Source organism: Sus scrofa, chromosome 4 (genome assembly GCF_000003025.6).
Source record: "Sus scrofa isolate TJ Tabasco breed Duroc chromosome 4, Sscrofa11.1, whole genome shotgun sequence".
In the NCBI taxonomy this organism is placed as follows: Eukaryota; Metazoa; Chordata; class Mammalia; order Artiodactyla; family Suidae; genus Sus; species Sus scrofa.
In genome coordinates, this window is record NC_010446.5 from 124,817,493 (window position 1) to 124,843,587 (window position 26,095).

The 26,095-nt window shown below is 43.3% G+C and overlaps 1 protein-coding gene across 1 annotated transcript in view; it reads right to left on the reverse strand.

The window, feature by feature from the left end:
• Positions 1-25,813, reverse strand: part of C4H1orf146 (chromosome 4 C1orf146 homolog) — a 29,969-nt gene extending 4,156 nt beyond the window's left edge. The window contains exons 1-2 of the mRNA XM_021090830.1: positions 25,640-25,813; positions 15,609-15,957 (exon numbers count right to left, since the gene is read on the reverse strand). Coding sequence (XP_020946489.1) covers positions 15,609-15,957; positions 25,640-25,813 — 523 coding nt within the window. The remainder of the gene's footprint in view (positions 1-15,608; positions 15,958-25,639) is intronic.

A 26,095-nucleotide genomic window follows, 5' to 3' on the forward strand; every position in this document is an offset into this window, starting at 1 on the left:
GCAACAAGAAAAGCTGGAAAATTTTAAATATCTGCTTGAATGCATCAGACAGCTAGCAGGACAGTGAAAAATTACAAGACCAAGATCTAAACAGAAATTCAAAGATAAGAGATCAGCATTTAGGCCACTTTTTCCCTAAGGGCATCTGTCAATTCAGGAAGAGATGGGGGAGAGAGTGAACAGAGCTTTTGACAAAAGTAGAACAGCTCTCACAGGGGCTGCAGTCTAGTTTCAAACCACTTCAATCCTTCAAATTGTATTCAAGCGATAATGTATACTAGTGCCCCCGCACCTGCAGAGGCACTCCCTAGAGCAGCCCTGCTCAAGTAGGTCTCATTTCAACTACAGAACAGGGAAAATAATCTGAGTGACTATTTTCTTACTTCTCCCATAAACTGTATCAGCTAAATGCAAAGGAGAGTTCTCTTGTGGCACAGCAGGTTAAGGAGCTGGCACTGTCACTGCAGTGGTTTGGATCGCTGTGGTGTGGGTTTGATCCCTGGCTCAGGAACTTTCACATGCCACAGGCATGGCCAAATATAAGTAAAATCTAAAAAAAAAAATACACAGGAGATCAGCTCCTTCATTTCATACAATAGATAACTTGAGGCTTAGGCAGCCAGATTAGCAAATAGAGAATATCCAGTTAAATTTGAATTTCAGATAAGCAACAGTTATAAGTATGTCCTGTGCAATATTTGGGATGAACTGATACTAAATTCATTATTTATCTGAAACTCAAATTTAACTGAGTGTCCTGTATTTTATCTGGAAACCCTGATTTAGTTCTTTTGCAGAATTAAGATTTCTCTACTGGAATATAACACTATTTCTAGGCCTCAAATTATTACTACAAACAATTTTTCGCAATGAACTCCAACACACAAAAATAACAGAGAAACAAAATTACATAAAGAGAACTATCAGAAACAAGAGGTGGTAGAAATAGAGACATAAGGTGTATGTGTATATATATATATATATATATATATATATATATATATATACAGTAAAGTTATCAGGTATATATCTTAAAATAGCTGTTTACAACGTTCAAGGAGATGAAAGGCAAGTTTGAGAATTTTGGCAAAGGACCAGAAACTATATAAAAGAATGTAAGACATGAAAGAGTCAGGAAAGCTTCATAAAATTTGAGTCAAATCTTTAAAGTGAAAAAAAGTTGATTAAGCAGACAAACAAAGGAAGAAGACAAACGGGAGAAGAGCATGAACAGAAAGAATAACATTCGCAAAGACAGTCACTCCTAAGTATGAGTCTTACATGCTAAGTGTGTAAGTTGTGTGTGAGTCCGTTAATCTGGAGACAGTGTCAGGAATAACTGAGGGCAAATCACTAGGACCAGGTATGCCACGCTGATGAATTTCAATTCTACCCTCTCAGGGAGCCAACTAAGAGAAGTATAAAGAAAATAAAACATAATATTAGGAGTTCCCGTCGTGGCGCAGTGGTTAACGAATCCGACTAGGAACCATGAGGTTGCGGGTTCGGTCCCTGCCCTTGCTCAGTGGGTTAACGATCCGGCGTTGCCGTGAGCTGTGGTGTAGGTTGCAGACGCGGCTCGGATCCCGCGTTGCTGTGGCTCTGGCGTAGGCCAGTGGCTACAGCTCCGATTCAACCCCTAGCCTGGGAACCTCCATATGCCGCGGGAGCGGCCCAAGAAATAGCAACAACAACAACAAGAAAAAAAAAAAAGACAAAAGACAAAAAAAATAAAAAAAATAAAACATAAGATTAGTAAGTACTGAGTTAAGAAAAAAAAGGTAATTAGTTCAAGAATTAATTTTTCAAAATAACCAGGAGCTAAGACTAGATATTCCCAAGTATGTCTCATGGAATATTAGTCCCTAAGACGTTAAAAGATGTTCCTTATTCAAAGACGACTGGTAAACACCAAATACTACTTTGCCGCCTTTGGAGAATTTACATTGCACCTGAACACATTAAAGGCTCTGAATAGTAAATTTTAGTTTATTTTGATCTTTTTGTCTTTTCTAGGGCCGCTTCTGCGGCATATGGAGGTTCCCAGGCTAGGGGTCGAATCAGAGCTGTAGCCACCAGCTTACGCCAGAGCCACAGCAACGCGGGATCCAAGCCGCGTTTGCGACCTACACCACAGCTCACGGCAACACCGGATCCTTAACCCACTGAGCAAGGCCAGGGATCGAACCCACAACCTTACGATTCCCAGTTGGTTTGTTAACCACTGAGCCATGACAGGAACTCCTGAAGAGTAAATCTTAAATCACAGAAATGGCAATTTCATAAAGTTCAGCTTAAAATTTATAACCTTTATGAAGAGGGTACATTTTTGAAAAAATATAATTTATGAAAACAGACTCACAACACAAAACATAACAGAACAAAACACATAGAAACCATAGACCACGACCAAGCTCATAAGGACAGTTCAACGTAGGCAAATCAACCGTCATACACCACATTACCAACAAAAAAGTCAAAAGCCACGTGTTCATCTCAATAGATGCAGAAAAAGCTTTTCACAAAATCCAACATCCATTCATGATAAAAACTCTTATCATAGGGTATAGAGGGAACATATCTTAACATAATAAAAGCTATTTATGACCAAACCACAGCAAATATAATACTCAGTGAAGAAAAGCTGAAAGCCTTCCCTCTAAATCTGGAACAAAACAAGGATGCCCACTCTCACCACTTTGGTTCAACACAGTACTGGAAGTCCTAGCAAGCTGCCAAACAAAAGCAATGAGAGGTATCCAAATTGGAAGAGAAAAGGTAAAACTGTCCCCCTATGCACATAACATGATACTAGGTACAGAAAACCCTAAGGACTCCACCCAAAAACTACTTGAACTGATCAACGAATTCAGCAATGTAGCAGGATACAAGATTAATATTCAAAAATCAGTTGCATTTCTGTAAACTAACAATGAAATATTAGAAAAGGAGTATAAAATACAATACCTGTTAAAATCACACCCCAAAAATTCAATACCTCAGAATAAACCTGACAACGGAAGTGAAAGACTTATATGCTGAGAACTATGAAACACTAATCAAGGAAATTAAAGAGGATTCAAAGAAATGGAAAGATATCCCATGCTCCTGGACTGGAAGAATTAAGATTGTAAAAACGGCCATACGACCCAAAGCGAGCTACAGACTCAATGTGACCCCTATCAAATCACCCAGGACATTTTTCACAGACCTGCAACAAACAGTCCAAAAACTTATATGGAACCATAAAAGACCCAGAATGCCAAAGCAATCCTGAGAGAGAGGAAAAAAAAAAAAGCAGGAGGCATAACTCTCCCAGACTTCAGACAACCTTACAAAGCTACAGTAATCAAGACAGTGTGGTACTGGTACTAAAACAGACATACAGACCAGTGGAACAGAACAGAGAACCCAGACATAAACCCAGACCCTTACCGTCAATTACTCTTCAATAAAGGAGGCAAGAATATAAAATGGGGAAAAGACAGTCTCTTTAGCAAGTGGGGCTGAGAAAACTGGACAGCTGCATGTAAATCAATGAAACTAGCACACACCCTCCCACCATGTGCACAAACTCAAAATGGCTCAAAGACTTAAACAAAAGGCATGACATCGTAAAACTCCTAGAAGAGAATATAGGCAAAACATTCTCTGACATCAACTGTAGAAATGTTTTCTTAGGTCATGTTCCCAAGGCAACAGAAATAAAAACAAAAACCAATGGGACCTAATCAAACAGACAAGCTTTTGCACAGCAAAGGAAACCATGAAAAAAAAGGCAACCCATGGAGTTCCCATCATGGCTAATGAATCTGACTAGTAACCATATGGTTGCAGGTTTGATCCCTGGCCTTGCTCAGTGGGTTAAGGATCCAGCATTGCTGTGAGCTGTGGTGTAGGTCGCAGACGCAGCTCGGATCCCACGTGGCTGTGGCTGTGGTGTAGGCTGGCAACTGCAGCTCTGATTTGACCCCTAGCCTGGGAACCTCCATATGCCACAGGTGCGGCCCTGAAAAGACAAAGACAAAAAAAAAAATTAATAATAAATAAATAAATAAAAAGCAACCTACAGAATGGGAGAAAAGAGTTTCAAATGATGCAACCAACAAGGGCTTAATCTCTAAAATATATCAACAACTTACAACTCAACAGCAAAAAAACCAACAGCCCAACTGAAAAATGGGCAGGAGACCCGAATAAACATTTCTCCAAAGAAGATATACGGATGGCCAACAGGCACATTAAAAAATGCTCAACATCACTAATTATTAGGGAGATACAAATTAAAACCACAGTGAGGTACCACCTCACATCGGTCAGAATGGCCATTGCTAACAAGCCAACAAATAACAAATGCTGGAGAGGGTGTGGAGAAAAGGCTACCCTCCTTCACTGTTGGCGGGAATATAAATTGGTACAACCACTATGGAAAACAGTATGGAGGTTCCTCATAAAATAAATATAGAACTACCATATGACCCAGCAATCCCAGTCCCGGGCATATATCCAGAAAAAACTTTCACTGAAAAAGATAAATGCACCTGTATGTTCACTGCAGCACTATTCACAATAGCCAAGACATGGAAACAACCTAAATGTCCAATGAATGGATCAAAAAGATGTGGAATATATTACACAATGGAATACTATTCAGCCATAAAAAACAACAAAATAATGCCATTTGCAGCAACATGGATGGACCAAGAGACTCCTATACTAAGTGAAGTCAGAAAGAGAAAGAAAAATACCATATGACATCTTTTATATCTACAATCTAACATATGGCACAAATTAAACTATCTACAGAAAAGAAACTCATGGACTCGGAGAAAAGACTTGTGGTTGCCAAGGGGGAGGGAGTGGGATGGACTGGGAGTTTGGGGTTAGTAGATGCAAAATACTACTACCTCTGGAGTGGATAAGCAATGAGATCCTGCTCTATAGCACAGGGAACTCTATCCAGTCACTTGTGATGGAACATGATGGAGGATAATGTGAGAAAAAGAATATAATGTATGACTGGGTCACTTTGCTGTACAGCAGAAGTTGGCAGAACACTGTACATCACCTACAACAGGAAAAATAAAAATCTTTTTTAAAAATTAAAAAAAATAAAAAATAGGAACTACTGGAATGAAAATAATGGTGTTCCTGTATTTCTTTGGCAAGTACACAAAAGTCAAAGGAGAATGAGAAACAAAAGTAAATTTCATATTTGATCAAACTAAAGGACATGCTTAACCTCAAACAAAACACATGAAAAAATAGACTCTTCTACTTTGGGGAACATTTTTGAAAGCTGTATCTGACAATTTCAGCTTCTCTAGGGAAAAAACATTTCATCTCTGCCTAATGTTTGCCTGATGGATCGTTAATACAATCAGATGTCAGAAAGACCTATCTCTTGTGAGAGAAGTAAACACTGGCTCTGTTTAACTGTATAATAATGTCAAAATAAATGCAGGCATTACATTTACAGAAAAGTTATGTGTTACACACATTTGATATAACTAAGTTATAAATATCTAATTAGTATTAGATCATAGATACAATAAAAGTCATGAGAGGAATGGGAAATTAGTAGTATTCTATTTTTGACCTGACTGGTTACACGGTAGTATTTTATATTTAAAAAAAAAATCTGTTAGGGAGTTTCCTGGTGGTCTAGTGGTTAGGATTTGGTGCTATCACCAGTGTGGCCTAGGTTCAATCCCTGGTCTGGGAATTAAAACTCCACATGCAGCTGCATGCTGTGACCAAAATAAAAATCTATAAAATGATTCATATATTCTTAGTTTTATTTTCATTTTTTAAAATTAGTTGGCTGGGAGTTCCCATCATGGCGTAGTGGTTAACAAATCCAACTAGGAACCATGAGGTTGCAGGTTCGATCCCTGGCCTCGCTCAGGGGGTTAAGGATCTGGCATTGCTGTGAGCTGTGGTGTAGGTCGCAGATGCAGCTGGGAACTGGCGTTGCTGTGGCTGTGGCGTAGGCTGGCGACTACAGCTACAATTAGACCCCTAGCCTGGGAACCTCCATATGCCGTGGGAGCGGCCCTAGAAAAAGCAAAAAGACAAATCGATCAATCCATCAATAAATTAAATAAATAAATTGGTTGGCCACACCACGGCATGTGGAAGTTTCACCAGGGATCCAACCAGAGCTGTAGCAGTGAAATACCATGTAGTTATGCTGTAGGCCACAAGAAAGGTCGTGTGTGTGTGTGTGTGTGATTGTGTGTGTGTGTGTGTGTGTGTTTTGAAATTTAGGCCTGTGCCTTTGGCACATGGAAGTTCCGTGCCTAGGGTCTGATCAGCACTGCAGCTGCCAGTCTACACCCCAGCCACAGCAACACCAGATCCTTAACCCACTGAGTGAGGCCAGGAGCAAACCCACATCCTCATGGATACTAGTCTGGTTCATAACCACTGAGCCACAACAGGAACTCCCCAGTTCATACATTTTTAAGTGAAACTTCTCTCTATGTATATTTGTATATACAAACAAAGTAAAAACAAAAACCCCACAAAACCCTCAATGGATGAGTTTAACAGGAATAGAGGGAAATACTGACATGGAACCAAGACAGAACTGATGAGATTACCTAGGTTATAGCCCACAGACAGAAAAGGTGAAAAAGAGGTCAAAGTGCATAGAAAATACTGTGAGAAAACCTAACACAATCAGAACTCAGGGGAAGGAACACGGGGAAAGAACAGAGACAATATTAAAGGTGACAATGGCTGTGAACTTGGTGAGGGACACATTCAGAGACTAATGAAACCGCAAAAAATAAAAGCCAGAATCTAGTGACGAGACACTCAGCACACTGAGCGAAAATAACTGTAAATCTAGTAAAAATATATTTCAATGTAAAGCAACTGGAAATCTCATACACTGCTGACAGGAATAGAAAACCATAATCCCTGCATTTCGTTTTATTTTGGTTATATAGTTAAATTAAATGGATTCAACGTTCACTTGTAGTGAACTCTGGAAAACAGTTTATAATCTCTTATAAACGTACATTTATCATACAATCGAGCAATTCCATTACTAGGTATTTATATGAGAAATGCAAACATATGTCTACACTGACACGAATGTTCAGAGCAGCTTAATTCACAATAGCCAAAGAATGGAAACAACCCAAATAGCCATCTACTAGGGAAGAGATAAATGAATTGAGATTTACTCATACAACAAACTACTACTCAGCCAAAAAAAGGGTAATAAATTATTTTCATAGGTAACGACATGAATCTCAAAAGCATTATGCTTTATGCAAGAAGCCAGACGCAAAAAAGAGTAGCAACTATACCATTCCATTTATATGAAGTTAAACTAATTATCGTGATAAATCCAGTCAATGGTTGCTTGAGGTGGGGAACTGGAAAAGGACTGACTACAAAAGGGCACGAAGGAACTTCCTGGAATGAGGAAAATGTTCTCTATATTTTGATTGGGGTGGTGGTTACACAGGTATACACATTTGCCAAAATTCATTACACTGTACATTTAAAATGTGTGTATTCTGCAGTTTCCCTGGTGGCCTAGTGGTTTAAGATCTGGAATTGGAGTTCCCGTCGTGACTCAGTGGTTAACGAATCTGACTAGGAACCATGAGGTTTCAAGTTCAGTCCCTGGCCTTGCTCAGTGGGTTAAGGATCCAACATTGCCGTGAGCTGCGGTGTGGGTCGCAGATGCGGCTCGGATCCCGTGATGCTGTGGCTCTGGCGTAGGCTTGGCGGCTACAGCTCCAATTCGATCCCTAGCCTGGGAACCTCCATGTGCCGAGGGAGCAGCCCTAGAAAAGGCAAAAAGACCAAAAAAAAAAAAAAAAAAATCTGGAATTGTCACTGCTGTGCTTTAGGTTCTATCCTTGGCCCAGGAACTTCTGCACGCCACAGGAACAGCCCCAATTTTTTTTTTAAGTGTGTATTTTATTGTATGGAGTTATACCTCAATTAAATTGATTTTTAAAACATCTTTCAAGATCGAAGGGAAAACAAAAATATAACTGACCCTTGTAAGAAATGGGTTTGAATTGTGTGGGTCCACTTATGTGCATATTTTTTCAATAAATACAGGTACTACACGATCTGAGGCTGGCTGAATCCGCATGTGCAGAACTGCTAAGACAGTGGGGCCAAATGTAAAGTTAAGTGTAAATATCCAACCATGTGGGAATCAGTGCCCATAACCCCATGCTGTTCAAGGTTCAACTGTATTCTGACACCAACAAAAACTGAGAGATTTCTGCCTCTAAAAGATCCTCATTAAAGTTAATTTCTAGATTATACTCAGGTTCGGATACAAAAGAAAGAGGTCTAAAATGAAAGGTCTGAGCTAAAAGAAGAGAAGAGCAAAGGAAGTCAGAAAGACATGAGTAAATCTAAATAAATGCTAACTTTAGAAAATAATAATAATATTTTGTGGAGTTAAAAATAGGTAAGATTAAATTACACATGCGAACAATAGAATATAATACAGAAAGGGGTGATTGGAATTAGTGTTCTGAGATTTCCTTGTCATTTAAGAGGAAGATCAATTATTTACTTTGTATTTTGTGGAGCTAAGTACACATGTTAAATTTCTAGGGTAATTAAAAAACAGAGCTAGAGGAGTTCCCTTTGTGGCTCAGTGGTTAACAAACCTGACTAGAATCCATGAGGATGCAGGTTCGATCCCTGGCCTCTCTCAGTGGGTTAAGGATCCAGCGTTGCCGTGAGCTGTGGTGTAGGTTGTGTAGCTTCGGCTACAGCTCTGATTCAACCCCTAGCCTGGGAACCTCCATATACCATGGGTGCATCCGCCCTAAAAAGACAAAAAAACAAAAAACAAAAAAAACCCAATAACAACAAAAAACAGAAATAAAGCATATATCTTCCAAAGTTAGTTAAGAAAAAAAATGAGAAAAAAATAACCAATACAAAAAACACCAAGAAAAAAGAAACAGAGAAAAGGGTGAAACAAATAGAAAGCACAAGCAAGAGAGATAAACATAACAAATAAATGAATTAAAAGTAGTTGTTTTTGCAAATTAGCATGAGTTGCTAGCTCCCTCTTTCAAAATCAATTTGGAAAAGCTATAGAAACAAGGAAAAAATATGGATCCCAGAAACCTAACAAAAACAAGCATGAAAAATTTCAGTGAGACTTAAGGCTATTTTAGACTGGTATGTGGTATTGTGTTAGACGGCTAAAGCAAACAGCAAAGTGCAGCTTGAGGCAGCAGCGAAAGGACGGGGTGGATTGAAAAAAAAAATCTTATTTAGGAGTTCCGTGGTGGCTCAGTGGGTTAAGGACCCAGCATTGTCATTGCTGTGGTTTGGGTTCGATCCCTGGCCCTAGAACTTCCACATGCCATGGGCATGGTCAAAAATATCTAATTTAAAGTCTTATTCTAGCCTCTGTCCACTTTACCATGGAACAATCACTTCTTGCACCTTGAGTCTAGACATCAGCTGGTGTCCATAAAATAAATATCAGGGCAATGGAGAAATCCTGTTGATTAAAGAGTTGGTTTTTTGTTTTTGTTTTTGTTTTGTCTCTTTAGGGCTGCACCCCTAGTATATGCAAGTTCCCAGGCTAGGGGTCGTATCAGAGCTGTTGCCAGATCTGAGCCACATCTGCAACCTATGCCACAGCTCACAGCAACACTGGATCCTTAACCCACTGAGCGAGGCCAGGGATCGAACCCACCTCCTCATGGATGCTAGTCGGGTTCGTTAATGGCCAAGCCAAAACAGGAACTCTGTAGAGTTTAAAACGTTGTGGACTAACTACCTGCCCTCAGACAATCAACTCCCTGTTCCCTTCCCTTCCACACTGTGGGGAGACAGCCTCCTCCCAACGCCAAAGTCAAGACAGATCAGTTTCTGCTGCGTACTTGTCAAATAACTTTATTTGTGCATATGCATTACTTTTTCTGGAACCATTTAACAGCTCTATCAGAACAGACTTAAAAAAAAAGAACTTGAGAAAATTTCCAACCTTCAAGTATTTAGAGAAGTAGGAAAATGGATACAATGATGTTCATAATTTATCTTTAAAATATACGTTAGACTATGCATTTGCTGATTCATACAATTTTGGATACAAGCTAAAGATCTTTTAAAATACTCTTTTATAGCTTTTACTTTTTAATTAAAGATCAATGGCACGGAGATTCCCTTGTGGCACAGCAGAAATGAATCCAACTAGGAACCATAAGGTTATTGGTTCGATCCCTGGCCTGGCTCAGTGGGTTAAGGATCTGGCGTTGCCGTGAGCTGTGGTGTAGGTCAGCAGCTGTAGCTCCTATTCAAACCCTAGGCTGGGAACCTCTATATGCCATGGATGTGGCCCCAAAAAGCAAAAATAATAATAATAATAAAAGACCAATGGCCCAAATGCCCCTTTTACCTTAAGAGATGCGCTAATAATAATGGTGGTTGTCCATTTCATCTTTTCTTTTCCATCACCTTCAGCCATCTCTATGGATCAACCCAGCCTCTAATGGTGACAACAATCTGAGAAAAATAACAGCAAAAAGAACACAGAAATGTTTGTTTGATGAATGAGTAAATTAAAAAGAAATAAAATTAGGGTAATGGAGACATTCCAAATATTTAAAAGTCAAAATTTGACACTGAAAATGTACCTGTTTTGTTATACGTTCAGCTCATTCAATATTATGCTTCTTAATAACCATTATTAAAAGCAATGGTTTCCATTTCAGAACATTAACTTAAAGAAGAAAGAATTGTGTCAAGGACCATGAAAGGTCTGAAGATTTATTCTACTTGCAAGTTAAAAAGTTAGCCTGCCATGGAGTTCCCATCGTGACACAGTGGTTAACGAATCTGACTAGGAACCATGAGGTTGCGGGTTCGATCCCTGCCCTTGCTCAGTGGGTCAAGGATCCGACGCTGCCGTGAGCTGTGGCACGGGTTGCAGTCGTGGCTCGGATCTCACGTTGCTGTGGCTGTGGTGTAGGCCAGTGGCTACAGCTCTGATTAGACCCCTAGCCTGGGAACCTCCATGTGCTGTGGGAGCGGCTCAAGAAAACACAGAAAGACAAAAAGTTAGCCTGCCAGGAGTTCCCATCATGGCACAGTGAAAATGAAGCCAACTAGGAACCATGAGGTTGCGGGTTCAGTCCCTGCCCTTGCTCAGTGGGTTAACGATCCGGCGTTGCCGTGAGCTGTGGTGTAGGTTGCAGACGTGGCTCGGATCCTGTGTTGCTGTGGCCCTGGCGTAGGCTGGTGGCTACAGCTCCGATTCAACCCCTAGCCTGGGAACCTCCATATGCCACAGGTGCAGCCCTAGAAAGACAAAAAACAAAAAGCTGTTTGGGTAGGGTTTTTTTGGGGGTTTTTTTGTGTTTTTTTTTTTTTTTTTTTTTGTCTTTTTGCCTTTTTCTGGGGCTGCACCCGCAGCACATGGAGGTTTCCATGCTAAGGGGTGAATTGGAGCTATAGCCGCCGGCCCACACCACAGCCATTGCAACGCAGGATCCAAGCCATGTCTGTGACCTACACCACAGCTCACAGCATTGCCGGATCCTCAACCTACTGATCAAGGGCAGGGATCGAACCCGCAACCTCATGGTTCCTAGTCGGATTCATTAACCACTGAACCACGATGGGAACTCCTGACAGCTTGTTGCAATGATTTTTCTGTAAAAAGTATTCTAAACTCTGCTGAAATGTTGCTGCAAAGCATGGTGCTGTTAGCAGTTCAACCGTCCGTGGCTGCTCATTCCTACCTTCTCTCACCCTCCCTCGGAAGCTCGTCGGCACTGCAGCTGGTATGAGGAGAGGCTGTCTTGCCATTTCCTAACATACTCTGCCCACTCGGCTATTGTGAAGAACTTGGAGTCCTCAACAAAATGCTTTCTTCACATCTCATTCCCTTTCATATTCTGACTAAAACTCCCTCCCCTCCTTGTCAATTCCTACCTACATTTTATTGTTATTTTTGTCTCTTTAGGGCCGTACCCACAGCATATGGAGGATCCCAGGCTACGGGTCTAATCGGAGCTGTAGCTGCCGGTCTACACCACAGCCACAGCAACACAGGATCTGAGCTGCTTCTTCGACCCACACCGCAGCTCATGGCAAGGCCAGATCCTTAACCCACTGAGCAAGGCCAGGGATCAAACCCACAGCCTCATGGATACTAGTCAGATTCAGTACCCACTGAACCACGACAGGAACTTCTCCTACTTCTATTTTGCAGTAAGCAATTTGTGCTTTTCCTGTTCTTTACAGGCAATTAGGACCTTCCTTCTCTGTGGAAATATTAGTACTCCAAATACCTCTTTATTATAGAAATCATTACATAGCTGTAATGTTTCTTTACATAGCTATATTCTCTTTCTTTTCCCCTCAATCAGCAGAGGATCAGAGAGCCCCAGGATGAGTGACTGGTCCGTCCGCCTCAGTACCTGGCACGGTGGGGGTGGGGGTGAGGGTGGGGAATGGGAAACACGTAGCTGTGTTCTCAATGAAAAGACTTCTCCCTGGAGGCTCTTGAAGAAGAGAGACAGTGTTTTATCCATCTTTGCATTCTCACCGCCTGGCACATTGACCAAGTACAAACACTAAGTCCAGAAGTCAGAAGCAAAATAAAGGTCATAGCAAACCAGGAACAAGCAAGGGAGGGTCCTGGCTGCAGAGGAAGGGTTTTGCCATATGCCTTTTTATTTTGCTTTTTTGGGCCACACCTATGGCACATGGAAGTTCCCAGGCTAGTGGTCAAACTGGAGCTGCAGCTGGGATCTGCCACAGCCACAGCACCATCAGATGCCAGCTGCATCTGCAACCTATGCTGCAGTTCACGGCAACACCGGACCCTGAACCCACTGAGCAAGGCCAGGGAATGGACCCACATCCTCATGGATCCTAGTCAAGATTCTTAACCCGCTGAGCCACAACAGGAAGCGGGAAAGCATGTACTCTTGACATGGAGTAGTCCTCCTCTCATGAGTGCCTAACTTCGCCCAGTCATGAGAAAAACACCACACATACGCTCCAATAATAGAGCATCCTATAAAATATCTGACCAGCACTCCTCAAAGCTGCCAAGATCATTGATAACTAAGAAGGTCTGAAAAACTGTCACAGTCAAGAGGAACCAAAGAAACGTTACAACTAAACACAACTAAATACAGGCTGGAATCCCAAACAGGAAGAAAACGGGGGGGGGGGGGTATTAGTGTAAGAAATGAGGAAATCTGAATAAACCATGGACTTTAATAAATAATAATATAGTGGAATTCCCTGGTGGCCTAAGGGGTTAGGATCCAACAATGTCACTGCCATGGTGCAGCTTCAGTCCCTGGCCTAGGAACCTCCACATGCCATAGACACAGACAATGATGATGATGACACAGTAAAACTGGCTTGTTATGTGTAACAAAGGTACCATAAAAATATAAAACATTAATAACAGGGGTAACTAGGTATGGAGTCTATGGGAATACACTGTACTATTATCCCAATTTTTCTGTTAATCTGAAACTGTTCTAAAAAAAAGTTTATTTTACAAAGTATCCTTCAAGGCCCATTAGAAGTCCTGTCTCCTGAAACTACACGAGACCTTCTTCAGAAACCACCTTACAACACCTCCGTTAAGCACTCACTATATTTTGCCCAATAAAATTACTTATAAACATATTTCATTTTCCCCAAATCATAACCTTTTTAACATCAACCAAATTTATAATCTTCATATTACTTAATACAAAAGTAGTTGAAAGCAAAATTTAAAAGCCAACTAATCTAAACGAAAGTCACTTTCAGGGATGGTGAGCTAAAATCTCCTAAGGCAGTTTTATTCTCCTGAACAACTCTAATAATTAGAAAGTTCTTCCTGCTGGGTCCAAACCAGCTGCTCTACAATTTCCTCATTTAGTGCGTGAACAAATGAGTGAGAAATTAACTAGCTCTATGAGAGCAGGGACACCTGCTTTATCCAATGCTGTATCTACAACACCTGACACAAAGGAGATACTCAAACTTTGTTTTTGAATAAGTCGATGATTGGCTGGGGGAAGGACTGCAATGTTCACTTCCTCCCATACAACTTAATTTACTGTCTAGCTAAGGACAATCCGCCTCATAACAGATCCACAAAATACACAGGCAAACCTTGTCTTATTTACTTTGCTTTGCTGTCATTCAGAGATACTGTGTTGTCACTGCTGTCTTTACAAAGTGAAGGTCTGTGGTAAGCCTGCCTTAGACAAGGGTGGGTTTCTAAAAAAATATTTTAAAATTGAAATATGCACATTGTGTTTTTTTTAGTCACAAAAATGCTATTACAGGGAGTTCCTGCTGTAGCACAGCAGGTTAAGGATGCAGCACTGTCACTGAGGTGGCACAGGTTCCATCCCCAGCCTGGTGCAAGTGGGTTAAGGGTCCTGTGTTGCTGCTGCTGTGACACAGGTTGCAGCTGCAGCTCGATTCCATCCCTGACCTGAGAATTTCCACATGCTGCACAGTAGCCGAAAAAGAAAAAAAAAAAAAAAAAGAAAAACCAAAAACCAAAAACAAAAAACAACCCCTAAAAGAAACTGTGATATTAGCAAATGTAAAAACATACGAGAACTAGTTGTCACTTCTGAAAAAAGTTTTTTAAAATGCTATTACACACTTCAGAGTACAGCACAGGATGAAACAATTTTTGATGCACCAGGAAATCACAAACTCCACGGGCCGTGCCCATGGGTGGTCTGGAACCCCCCCAGCCCCATTCCTCCGAGGTAGCCCAGTACGGTCCTTTAAATCCTCACACTCGTCCATGTAGTTTTAACAAACAATTTGAACTAATGTAACTGAAGCTAAGAGAGGTTGAATACTCTTGTGCGCGAGTGAGAAAGGAACGGGGGTCACAGATCCCCAGGGGAAAACTACTAACGCCTGAGAATCAAGCAGAAAAACAGGGCTGGGGTGCAAGGCGTCCCCGCGTCTGGGGGATGCGGTCGGTCCTGGACCAGCAGCTGCCCCCGAAGCCCCTGCCCTCGGGCCACGGCGTCACCTCCGCGGGCCGCGGCCTCCGCCGAAAACCAAACATTGGACTCAATGGCCCTTCTGCCACTTCCAAGTCCTGGGAACCCAAGCTTTTGTTCTCATAGTTTTCTGTCTCTCACCTTATCAATTTTTTCTCTTTTGGTCTTTTTTATCTAGGGCCGCACCCGCGGCATATGGAGGTTCCCAGGCTAGGGGTCCAATTGGAGCTGCAGCCGCTGGTCTACGCCACAGCCACAGCCACGCGGGATCCGAGCCGCGTCTGCGACCTGCACCACAGCTCATGGCAACGCCGGATCCTTAACCCACTGAGCGAGGCCAGGGATCGAACCCGCGCCCTCACGGACACTACGGGGTTCTCAACCCCCTGGGCCACGCCGGGAACCCGCTCAAATTTAAAACCAGTAACCCAAGGAACCCGAACACCGCTTTCCACGCGGGCCTGCGGGGCCTCTTCGCGTCCTTCCGAGGATCCCCAACCGCCACCCGCCCACGAGACCCACAGCGAAACGCGACCCACAGGGCGGGCGGCTCCGCGGTCCTTGGCGAACACCCGCGGGAGGAGCCGCCGGGCCGGGGCGGACGCTCACCTCCGCGAGGCTGAGGAAGGCGCACCCGCTCTGCCGCTCGTTCCGCAGCCTGCGAACGACCGGACCGCTGGTCTCCGCGCCGGCGCCGCCGCTCCCAGGCTTCCAGAACCTTCCACGAACACCGAGCTCCGCGGCCGGCCGCGCGGAGAGGCCCCGTGCCGCGCGCTCCCGCCGCCCCCGCCCCGTCCGCTCGCTGGGCTTCTGCGCAGGCGCACCTGCTGCGGCGACCTGGCCCCACGTGTCCCTCTGGTTGGAGCGCCACGTGTGCGGCAGCTGGGAAGGGGTTCGGAGAAAGCCCGGTTTTTTTCGTGTTCGATTGAATTGTCTGGAATTGATTTTTCACGGTTTTCTAAAATTCAGTCTCAATTGTTGCGGTACTACCGTAAGCATAAAATCAAATTGGCCTCTGGTTTATCTAAATTATGAAAAAGAGACATTTTCATGGCAGTCTTTGGCTTTCTTTTTGGGACTCTGCTATCTTCAGCCCTGACTGAAGCACAGCAAGTTATTAGGCACTGGTTGTCACCCTTGTAAAAATTCAAAAATGAAAAGCAAACCCACTGCTTGCTTAGAGCCTAATGCCTAGAATATGACAGTATGTATCTTCCTTTATAAAATATGTATTCCTGGGGGGGAGAGTGCTCCAGGAAACATGCTTTGGCACACACTTGTAATACGGATCAATTATGCCCGGAGGTAGCCGTTTTGTAAATGTGTTTCCTGTAACTGATAATAAAATTAAGTGCACTCTTCTGCCGCCTCTGTTGGCCGGTTTTTTTGGCTTGGGTTTTCTGTTTGTTTGGTTGGTTTTGGGTGTTTTTTTGTTTGTTTGTTTGTTTGTTTTTTGGTCTTTTTAGGGCTGCACCCACGGCATGGGGAGGTTCCCAGGATAGGGGTCAACATGGAGCTGTAGCCACCGGCCTACACCACAGCCACAGCAACATGGGATCAAAGCCACGTCTTCCACCTACGTCACAGCAACGCCAGATCCTTAACCCACTGAGCGAGGCCAGGGATCGAACCCACATCTTCATGGATCCTAGTCGGGTTCGTTAACAGCTGAGCCGCAATGGGAACTCCCGGACAGTTCGTTAATGCGTGACAAGACATACCGGAAGAGTCAAGACCTGGCTGGAGCCACACCATCTGGAACTCAAGGAATTGAGGCCGCAGCTGATGGGGCAGGAGGGTTTGGTACTGCCAGAGGACTCTCCTTGGAACGTCCTCACGTTTCAGAGCAGGCTAATAACAGAGGGGTCAAGATTAAGCACAAAGGATCCCAACAAGTGGAGCGCAGGGCAGTGGTCCTTCTCCAGCAGTCAGGCTGCCAGGCGACGTGGCTGTGTAGAGAGCAAAGACTCCAGTTCAGGTAGTGAAACTGGCAAGTGCAAAGAAGGATCCATTTCTAGGAAGGTACTGAAGTTCCGGGCAACTCACCAGAACAGGGAGGGAAAAGAAAACTGATCTTGGAATTCCTGTTGTGGCGCAGCAGAAACGGATCCAACTGGGAACCAGGAGGGTGCAGGTTCGATCTCTGGCCTCGCTCAGTGGGTTAAGGATCTGGCGTTGCTGTGAGCTGTGGTGTAGGTCACAGATGTGGCTCAGATCCTGCATCGCTACGGCTGTGGTGTAGGCTGGCAGCTGTAGCTCTGACTCGATCCCTAGCCTGGGAACCTCCATATGCCTCAGGTGTGGTCCTAAAAAGCCAAAACAAAACAAAACTGATCTTATGGAGAGTCTACTTTGTCCCAGGTACTAGCAGGTGCTGTGCATACACGATTCTATTAATCTTCTCCATGAATGCTGTGAAACATAGGTTATTCTCATTTTTAAAATTGAGAAAACTGGAGCTCAGAAAGATTACGTTACTTGGCCAGGATAACACAGCCCATGAGAAAGGGTCTGAGAGTCAAAGCCAAAATCTTTCAGATGTCAAGGCCACATCCCTACCCCTAGACCTCCTCCTCCACACAAGCGCCCGGTTATAAGATGAGAAACACACCATTTAGTGTCCATGTGTGGCAGGAATGACGTAGCAGAAAGCCACAGGTGGTGGAGATGGCATTGATTGTTCTTCTTCCCTTTAATTGATCCTTCCCACGTTCAGTCATTCCTTCATTCAATCAACAAACATTTGATTTATAGAAAAAAGAGCCTTGTCGATGGAGTCAAACACTTGGCTTCATGTCACGCCTGCACCATTTACTTAGCTATGTGACCACAGATAAGTGGCAACGTCTCAGTTTCTTAAACTAGGGATAATAATTGTTCCAGTTCATTGGTTTACATACATAAGCCTAAAACATAAGCACTCAATATGTTTTCCTGCTCTCATCATTATTCAACTGTTCCCTTATTATTATGTGGCAATTATACTATATCTGCCCAGTCCATTCATTCTCCTACTCTTGTAAATAACTCTTTGATACCTTCTCTTCTCTTCAAATATCCAGCACCTCTTCTTCGTCCTCACTTTCAGCTGAAGGACTCGTTTACTATTTGAATGAGATAAATAAGAGCATCCCAAAGCAAACTTCCACCGATGCCCGTAAACACATCTATCCATCTGCCATCATGGGTACCCACAGATTTTGCTCTTCTTCCAATCATAGCGGATGAACTGAGCATGCTCTTATACAAGGCCAGCCCTCCAGGAGAAACTAGACTCCATTTCTTGTTTACTCAAGAATGTAGTTCCAGGAGTTCCCACTGTGGCTCAGTGACAATGAAGCTGACTAGTATCCATGAGGACACGGGTTCGATCCCTGTCCTTGCTCAGTGGGTTAAGCATCCAGTGCTGCTGTGAGCTGTGGTGTAGGTTGCAGACGCGGTTTGGATCTGGCGTTGCTGTGGCTGTGGTGTAGGCCGGTGGCTACAAGATCTGATTCAGCCCCAGGCCTGGGAACTTCTCTATGCCACAGGTACAGCCCTGAAAAGATTTAGAAAAAAAAAAAAGAAGAAGAATGTGGTTCCAACAATTCTGTCCTGTCTCTCACATAACAATTTCTCCTCTCACTGGACCTTTATCAATAGCAAATAACATGCTGTTATTTCTCATCTTAAAATCTCTTGATTCCGCTTCCCATTCCAGCTACCCATCCCATTTTCCTGCTCTCCTTTACAGTAAAACTCAAAAACATTATCTATAATGTGTTTTGACTCCCTCTTCTTCCATCCTTTCTTAAACTTACTCCGGTTGGGCTTTTTTTTTTCCCCAGCATGCCACAGAAATTGGTCTTGTCAAGGTACTTGTTAACTTCAGCAGTTTCAATAGTAACTTTACTTGGTGGATCAGTATCTTTTGCTGCAGGGGAACTTCCCTCCTGGAAACATGTTCTTCCCTTGGTTTCCCACTCTGTGATCTCCTGATTTTCCGCTCATCTCACTAGTTACTTTCTAACAGCCTTTATTGTTTTTTCCTAAACACTCAGCCTTTTTTTTTTTTTTTTTTGTCTTTTTGTCTTTTTAGGGCCGCACCTGCGGCATATGGAGGTTTCCAGGCAAGAGATCTAATCATAGCTGTAGCTGCCAGCCACAGCCACAGCCACAGCAATGCCAGAGCCGACCCGCATCTGCAACCTATACCACAGCTCATGGCAATGCCGGATCCTTAACCCACTGAGCAAGGCCAGGGATCGAACCCGCAACATCATGGTTCCTAGTCAGATTCGTTTCCATTGTGCCATGACAGGAACTCCCACACTCAACTTCTTGAGAGCACTCAAAGTGCAATCCTGCAGCTCTTTGTTTTCTTGGCTGTACAGTTGACCCTTGTAGTACATGGGCCCACTGATATGTGAATTTTTTTCAAAAATATACTGGAAAAATTTTTGAAGATTTGTGACAATTTGGAAAAAATCACAGATAAACCACTAGCCTAGAAATATTGAAAATATTAAGAAAAAATAGGCATGTCATGAATGTATAAAATATATGTAAATATTAGTCTATCCTTACCTAGACATGAATATTTAATATAAAATTAATAGTGTGTGAGTTTTCTTACACTTTTATAACTTTGCTTTCAAAGAGTTATATTACTATACAGTATGCCTCTCTTTCTCTCTCATAATTGGAGAAACTGTGTATCAGCCTATAATCACAATCACAGGTAAGTTTTGTTTTTGTTTTTGTTTTTTTTTTTGTCTTTTTGCTATTTCTTGGGCCGCTCCCGTGGCACATGGAGGTTCCCAGGCTAGGGGTTGAATCGGAGCTGCAGCCACCGGCCTACGCCAGAGCCACAGCAACGCGGGATCCGAGCTGCGTCTGCAACCCACACCACAGCTCACAGCAACGCCGGATCGTTAACCCACTGAGCAAGGGCAGGGACCGAACCCGCAACCTCATGGTTCCTAGTCGGATTCGTTAACCACTGCGCCACGATGGGAACTCCCACAGGTAAGTTTTTTTTAAGTAAGAATGTTTCATATATATATGGGCCTCACCTGTGGCATATGGAGGTTCCCAGGCTAGAGGTCAAATCTGAGCTATAGCCGCTGGCCCACACCACAGCCACAGCAATGCCAGATCCAAGCCACGTCTGCGACCTACACCTCAGCTCACAGCAACACCGATCCTTAACTCACTGAGCGAGGCCAGGAATTGAACCTGTGTCCTCGTGGATACTAGTCAGATTCATTTGCACTGAACCATGACGGGAACTCCCAAGAATGTTTCCAATATTGTGTTATGAATATGACTGTAATACTGCATGCCATGAAAACGTTATAACAAGTCATTTTTAGTGTATAGACCAGGCTACTATAAAGCAAATGTATCAAAAACATTAACCATGCCATAAAGCAATCATATTGCTGCTTCGTTATCAATTTATTAATTGTTTTACCTGGAAATAGAAATGAGGTGTTTTTTTTTTTATCTTTTCGGTTTTGAGATCTAGTGCGGGTAATACACATAACATCTACAGTGGTTTGTAGCATATAAGGCAATCTCCATGTAGATACTAACAGATGATTCATCTCGTAAACAGATGATGTGAAATTATGGTATCACACACACTACTGTAAATGTATTATCTTTCCCACATGATTTTCTCCATATTTTCTTTTCTCTAGCTTACTTTATTGTAAGAATACAGTATGTTATACAGATAACATGTACATTAATCGACTGTTCCTGTAAGGCTTCCAGGCAACAGTGGGCTATGACTAGTTAAATTGCGGGGGAGTCAAAAGTGACTTTTTTTGACTTCCCAGGGGTCCAGCATCCCTAACACCTGTGTTGTTCAAGGGTCAACTGTACCTGCTCCCTTGCTGATCTCATCCACTCGTGGCTTTAGACATACTCCATATGCTGACAGATCCCACATGTCTATCTCCAGCCCTAGCTTTCTCCTGAACGCCACACTGGTACATGCAACCATCTATTTAATATTCCTACTCACAACCATCTCAAATTGCACGTGTCCAAGACTGAACTTCTATTTCCCGAACAATCTGTACCACTGCTCCTCTTCCCCATCTGCGAATACCTCACATTTTTCCTATTGTTGAATTCGAATAGCTTGCCCCTCTCTTGGACGCCCCATCTCACCCATCAGGAAGTCTCGTCCAAGTGTATCCAGAGCCTGATGCCCCCTTGTCTGAACCACATCAGCTCTCACCTGCTTATCGCCATAGCCTCCTAACAGGTCTTCCTGTTTATGTCTGCCTTGCTCTTGAAAGTCATTTGTCAAGAGAGCAACCAGGGTAATCCCGTTACAACAGAAGCTGGAGTTTCTCTCCCCTCTGCTTACAACCCTCTACTGGCTTCCCACTCTCTCGGAGTTAAAGCTCAAGTCCTTCTGATGACCTTCAAGGCCCCGTGTGATCCACCGTTCCCTGCTAACTGTCGCACCTTTGGTGCCACTCGCTCTCTCACTGACTTCTGTTTCAGCACACCGGCCTCCTCCTGCTCCCCAGACCTGCCTCCTGGGCCCGCTCCCGCCTCAAGCCTTTTGCGCCAGCTTTTCTGGCTCAAGTGCTCTTCCCCCGGATACATTCATAGCTCATTCTCTCTCCCCCTTCAAATCTTCGCTCAGCTGTCATATTTCCAGGAAAGCCTGACCACTCTGACTTCCCGAGTTAAAACTGGAATCGCTCCTGATCGCTCTTAGCCTGCTCTATGTTTTTCTCATAGCATTTGTCACCTGTGTTTTTTTTTCGGGGCGGGGGTTGTTCTTTTGTTGTTTGTTTTTTGATTTCTAGGGCCATACCTGTGGCATATGGAAGTTCCCAGGCTAGGGGTCAAATTGGAGTTACCGCTGCCGGCCTACGCCAGAGCCACAACCCGAGCCATGTCTAATAGCTCACGGCAATGCCAGATCCTTAATCCACTGTGCAAGGCCAGGGCTGGAACCTGTGTCCTCATGGATACTAGTCAGTTTCATTACCGCTGGGCTACGACGGGAAGTCCGCATTTGTCACCTTCTAACATACTAAATAATGTATGTACTTATTTTGTTTATTGCTTACAGCTTTCCTCCACTCGCTAGGATGTGAACTCCACAAGAGCAGGAACTTTTGTCTTTTTTGTTTGCTGATAAATCTCTTTCACCTAGAACACTGTCGGGTATCTATTAAGCACATATAGAACAATACTGAAGTATCATTCACTCTGACATACAAAGCCCCTTCGGGCTTGTGTCTCAATGATAACATATCAGACTTCATTGAATATTAGTAGCCGTCAGATGAAGAGCACAAGTGGAAGCCTCTATTTTTATTAAAATTCTTACTTACTCTTATTCTTTTTAGGCTTGAACTAATTTATTTCCAGCTTTGATCTTCTGGGTTAGGGCTAACTAACTTGTCCAAGAGACATTTGCGAGAAATAAATGTTTAACAGTTAACCCTGCTAACGGGTTTTTAATTAGGAGGCTTATGTATTACCACGATTCATTCATTACCAGAACGAATAAAGCTGTTTAAGCTGTGCTTTTAAAGGTGTCTGCATGATTCAGGCCCAAATATATTGAAATGAAATACACAAATATTTGGCAACTCTATAGCAGCCCAGCTCCCCGATTCACTTCTCCGTAGAAAGCCTGCATAGAAATATGTTCAATTTACATTCCTGCTTAGTGTCAGAACATTCCTAATTCAGCAGCTGTGAGAGAGTTATAATGAAAAATTAATTCCATAAATTATTGATTCTTGGATTGAAAATGTGAAATTCAACTTAAAAGCGTAGAATCAATAAGAAATATATATTTCATAAACCTTGTGATGCCATATTTCCACATGAGTTGAGAATGACAACCTGTTACGAGACTATAAAAATAGCTTTTTTTTTTTTTTTTTTTTTTTGCGAGATGCCTGTTTCAGAAGCAGCAACAAACCCTCAAAGCTACTTAGCGGCTTGAATGCTTTGATAGATCTATGATAACGAATGTCCTTGTGTTACGGTCCCCTTTTACTCAATTACAAACATTGAAGAGTCGTTTTCATTTGAGGCTCCACTGCATATTCTTTATGTTATCTTGCTTCATTCCTGACGTTCTGACCTTGATGTTGTCCGTCAAAAGGAAATACACACCCTCCCCCCACACAAAGGGAAGTGTAAAGGAAGCTGGATGCAAGCAAAGTGGCTGTTCTCTAATAGCCTTTCACCAGTTTTCTTTGATGCGAAAAACTGGCACAGTACTATGTTCTCAGACCCTGACCAGGTATAAAGTCTTACTTTTAAATACCTGGATTTAAACAGTTTATTGTTTTGAAAACAACAGGCTCAACTTAAACCATGAGAGGTTTTATCTTTTTTTTTTAATTTTTTTTTTTTTTTTTTTGGTCTTTTTGTCTTTGTTGTTGTTGTTGCTATCTCTTGGGCCGCTCCCGCGGCATATGGAGGTTCCCAGGCTAGGGGTTGAATCGGAGCTGTAGCCACCGGCCGACGCCAGAGCCACAGCAACGAGGGATCCGAGCCGCGTCTGCAGCCTACACCACAGCTCACGGCAACGCCGGATCATTAACCCACTGAGCAAGGGCAGGGACCGAACCCGCAACCTCATGGTTCCTAGTCGGATTCGTTAACCACTGCGCCACAACAGGAACTCCCGAGAGGTTTTAAATATAACTGGATGTTTGGAGTTTTCTCGTGGCTCAGTGGGTTAAGGATCGGCAGTGTCACTGCAGGAGCTCAGGTCGCTGCTGTGGCTTGGTTGGATCCTTGGTCTAGGAACTTCCGAAAGCCCCGAGTTCGGCCAAAACAGAGACAAAAACCTTCCAAAGCTTTTGTTTCCAAATAGGCTTGAGTCTGAACGTATGAAACTTCGATGATCAGAGGGAAACATTCAGATCTCTACTCATGCACTAGGAAAACATTTTTGCACTCTCCCTGCAACTGGTGCTATTCCTTGGCTTAACATCTCTCCTGGTTCCCAGCTGTCTCTCAGGGTAACCCCTTGTGCTGTAGCTATTGTTGGTTTAATGCGATCATTGAACACAGCTGTAATTCAGTGGCGATGTCCTCAAAGTTTAGATATTTTGACAGATGCTTATTTTTCGCCTTCAGTCCTCAGTCATAATGTAAAAACCATTAAGATGAAAGCTCCGTGCAGCAGCCAACAGTAAGCCTGACATAAAAACTCCTAAATGTAAGGCATACTGAGCTACATAAACCAATTCCTACCAAGACTTCCCTTCAGAGCCTAGCCAAGTTTTATCAAATGAGTCAGACACTGTGAAAAAGGATCAAAGATACAGAATCTCTCTTCGCACTCTGTCTCAGATCAAGGGTCTGTACCAACTAGACATTCTGTGGCTATCCTTTTACCTGGTAGGCATCACTTTTTGAGGCCACGAGAATGGTATCCATCCCCTCTCCCTCCCTTTCTCCCTCTGCCCCCCTCAGCTTTTCCTGTTGTTCCAGAGAGAGAAGAGCGCCAAGAAAACAGCCTGGCAGGAAGGAGGGAGCCGGCTGAGTGTTGAGAAATGCAGAGTCCTACCAAAGAGCCTTGCAGGTAGGGCAGAGAGAGGGTGAACCTAAGAGCAGTGCCCACTGAGAATGTTGTAGTTTTTCATGTGCTCCATCATTTCAGAAGAACAGATGCTCAAACAGTGGGGTAGGAAGCAGCGGTGGAGCGAAACAGCAGGAGACAATGGCTAATAGACGTGGAAATGGAGACAAGAACTGGCATGTATACAAGTGGGTAGGGAATACGACCAAGAGAAATATACACATTCTGTCTGCTGGCAAACACTAATTCTAAGGACTCTTACTGAAAAGTGAGTTGAGAGAAAAGTCAACATGGAGCCTAGGACAAAATGCTTCATAAGAAGGAAGAGAAACTGGCATGTAGAGACTCAAAAAGAAGCAGGATCCAAAAGAAAACTTCAAGAGGCTGTTTACATCCTTAATAGACTATATAAAAAGCCATGCATGTTCTATAAATATTCAGCCAAAGTGTGAGAAGAAAGATTTAGGACGATAGGCTGAAATGGCAACTCAATAGAATGTTACGAATGAAATAAAGGACTGGAATGATAGAAAAATTATGCAACCATAGAATTAAAAATCCACATTGGCAATAAAGAAAGACTTGATTCTGGAGGAATATTGAATAAATGATGAGATTACTTGAGACACTCCTGGATGCAGAGAGAAGGGTCGGAAGGAGGTCGTATGGATAAAGGTAAGAGAAAAGATAATTGGTGTGCATAGAGACGAGACCAAAACAAATGGAGGAGAGTCATGTTGGATGGGAAGAATGCTTTCCTGATGAGAAAAAAGCCCACAGATGCAGACAGAAAGGAATAACCTTGGTTTTGGCAAGAGTAGATGGCAAAGACCTCCATCCAGACACCGCCTGACAGTGTTTTTAAATTGCAAGGCTATACAAGAAGTAGCCCAAACAACCAAGAAGGAAATAAAAGATGTCACTTGGAACCAAAAAATCATGTTAGCCTAGCCTTCCCTACGGCCACACCAAATCACGGGAGATAATTGCTGCAAACTCTTTTTCTGCGGGGGATAAGGAGGACTGGCCATGAGCATTAACGCAAGGGAAATGGAGCTAAAATCTAAGGAATTACAATATGGCCACAAAAGGTAAACTCGGTGGGAGGCACTCGTTTAGGCACCTCTTCAGATCCCTTTGATTTCTGCTTCCCCAGGGCTCGGCATTTGCTCAGGCTCCCCAGCCGGAGCAACCCTGTTAAAAGTTCTTGCCATTCCTTCGGTAACAGTCCTGATTCCTCTAACTGCATTTTGTCTCCTGCCACCACCAGCTGGCTCAGCTTCCCAGGCAGGTGTTCAAGCCAGCTTCGGCGTGAGCTCTGGCACACACGCTACAGTGGGCGCTGCACGGGCTCCATGGGATCCACGTAGGCTCTGGATTCTCTCGAAGCTGCCAGCAGGGGCTGGGGTCACAACCTGGACCTGCGGAGCATCTTTGGAGCGATAGGAGAAGGCAGGTGGACATGGGCCCTTCGGTTGTTCACTCTTCTTCCCCCGATGGAGCCAAGACGCGGAACTGCCCTCGGCCTCTC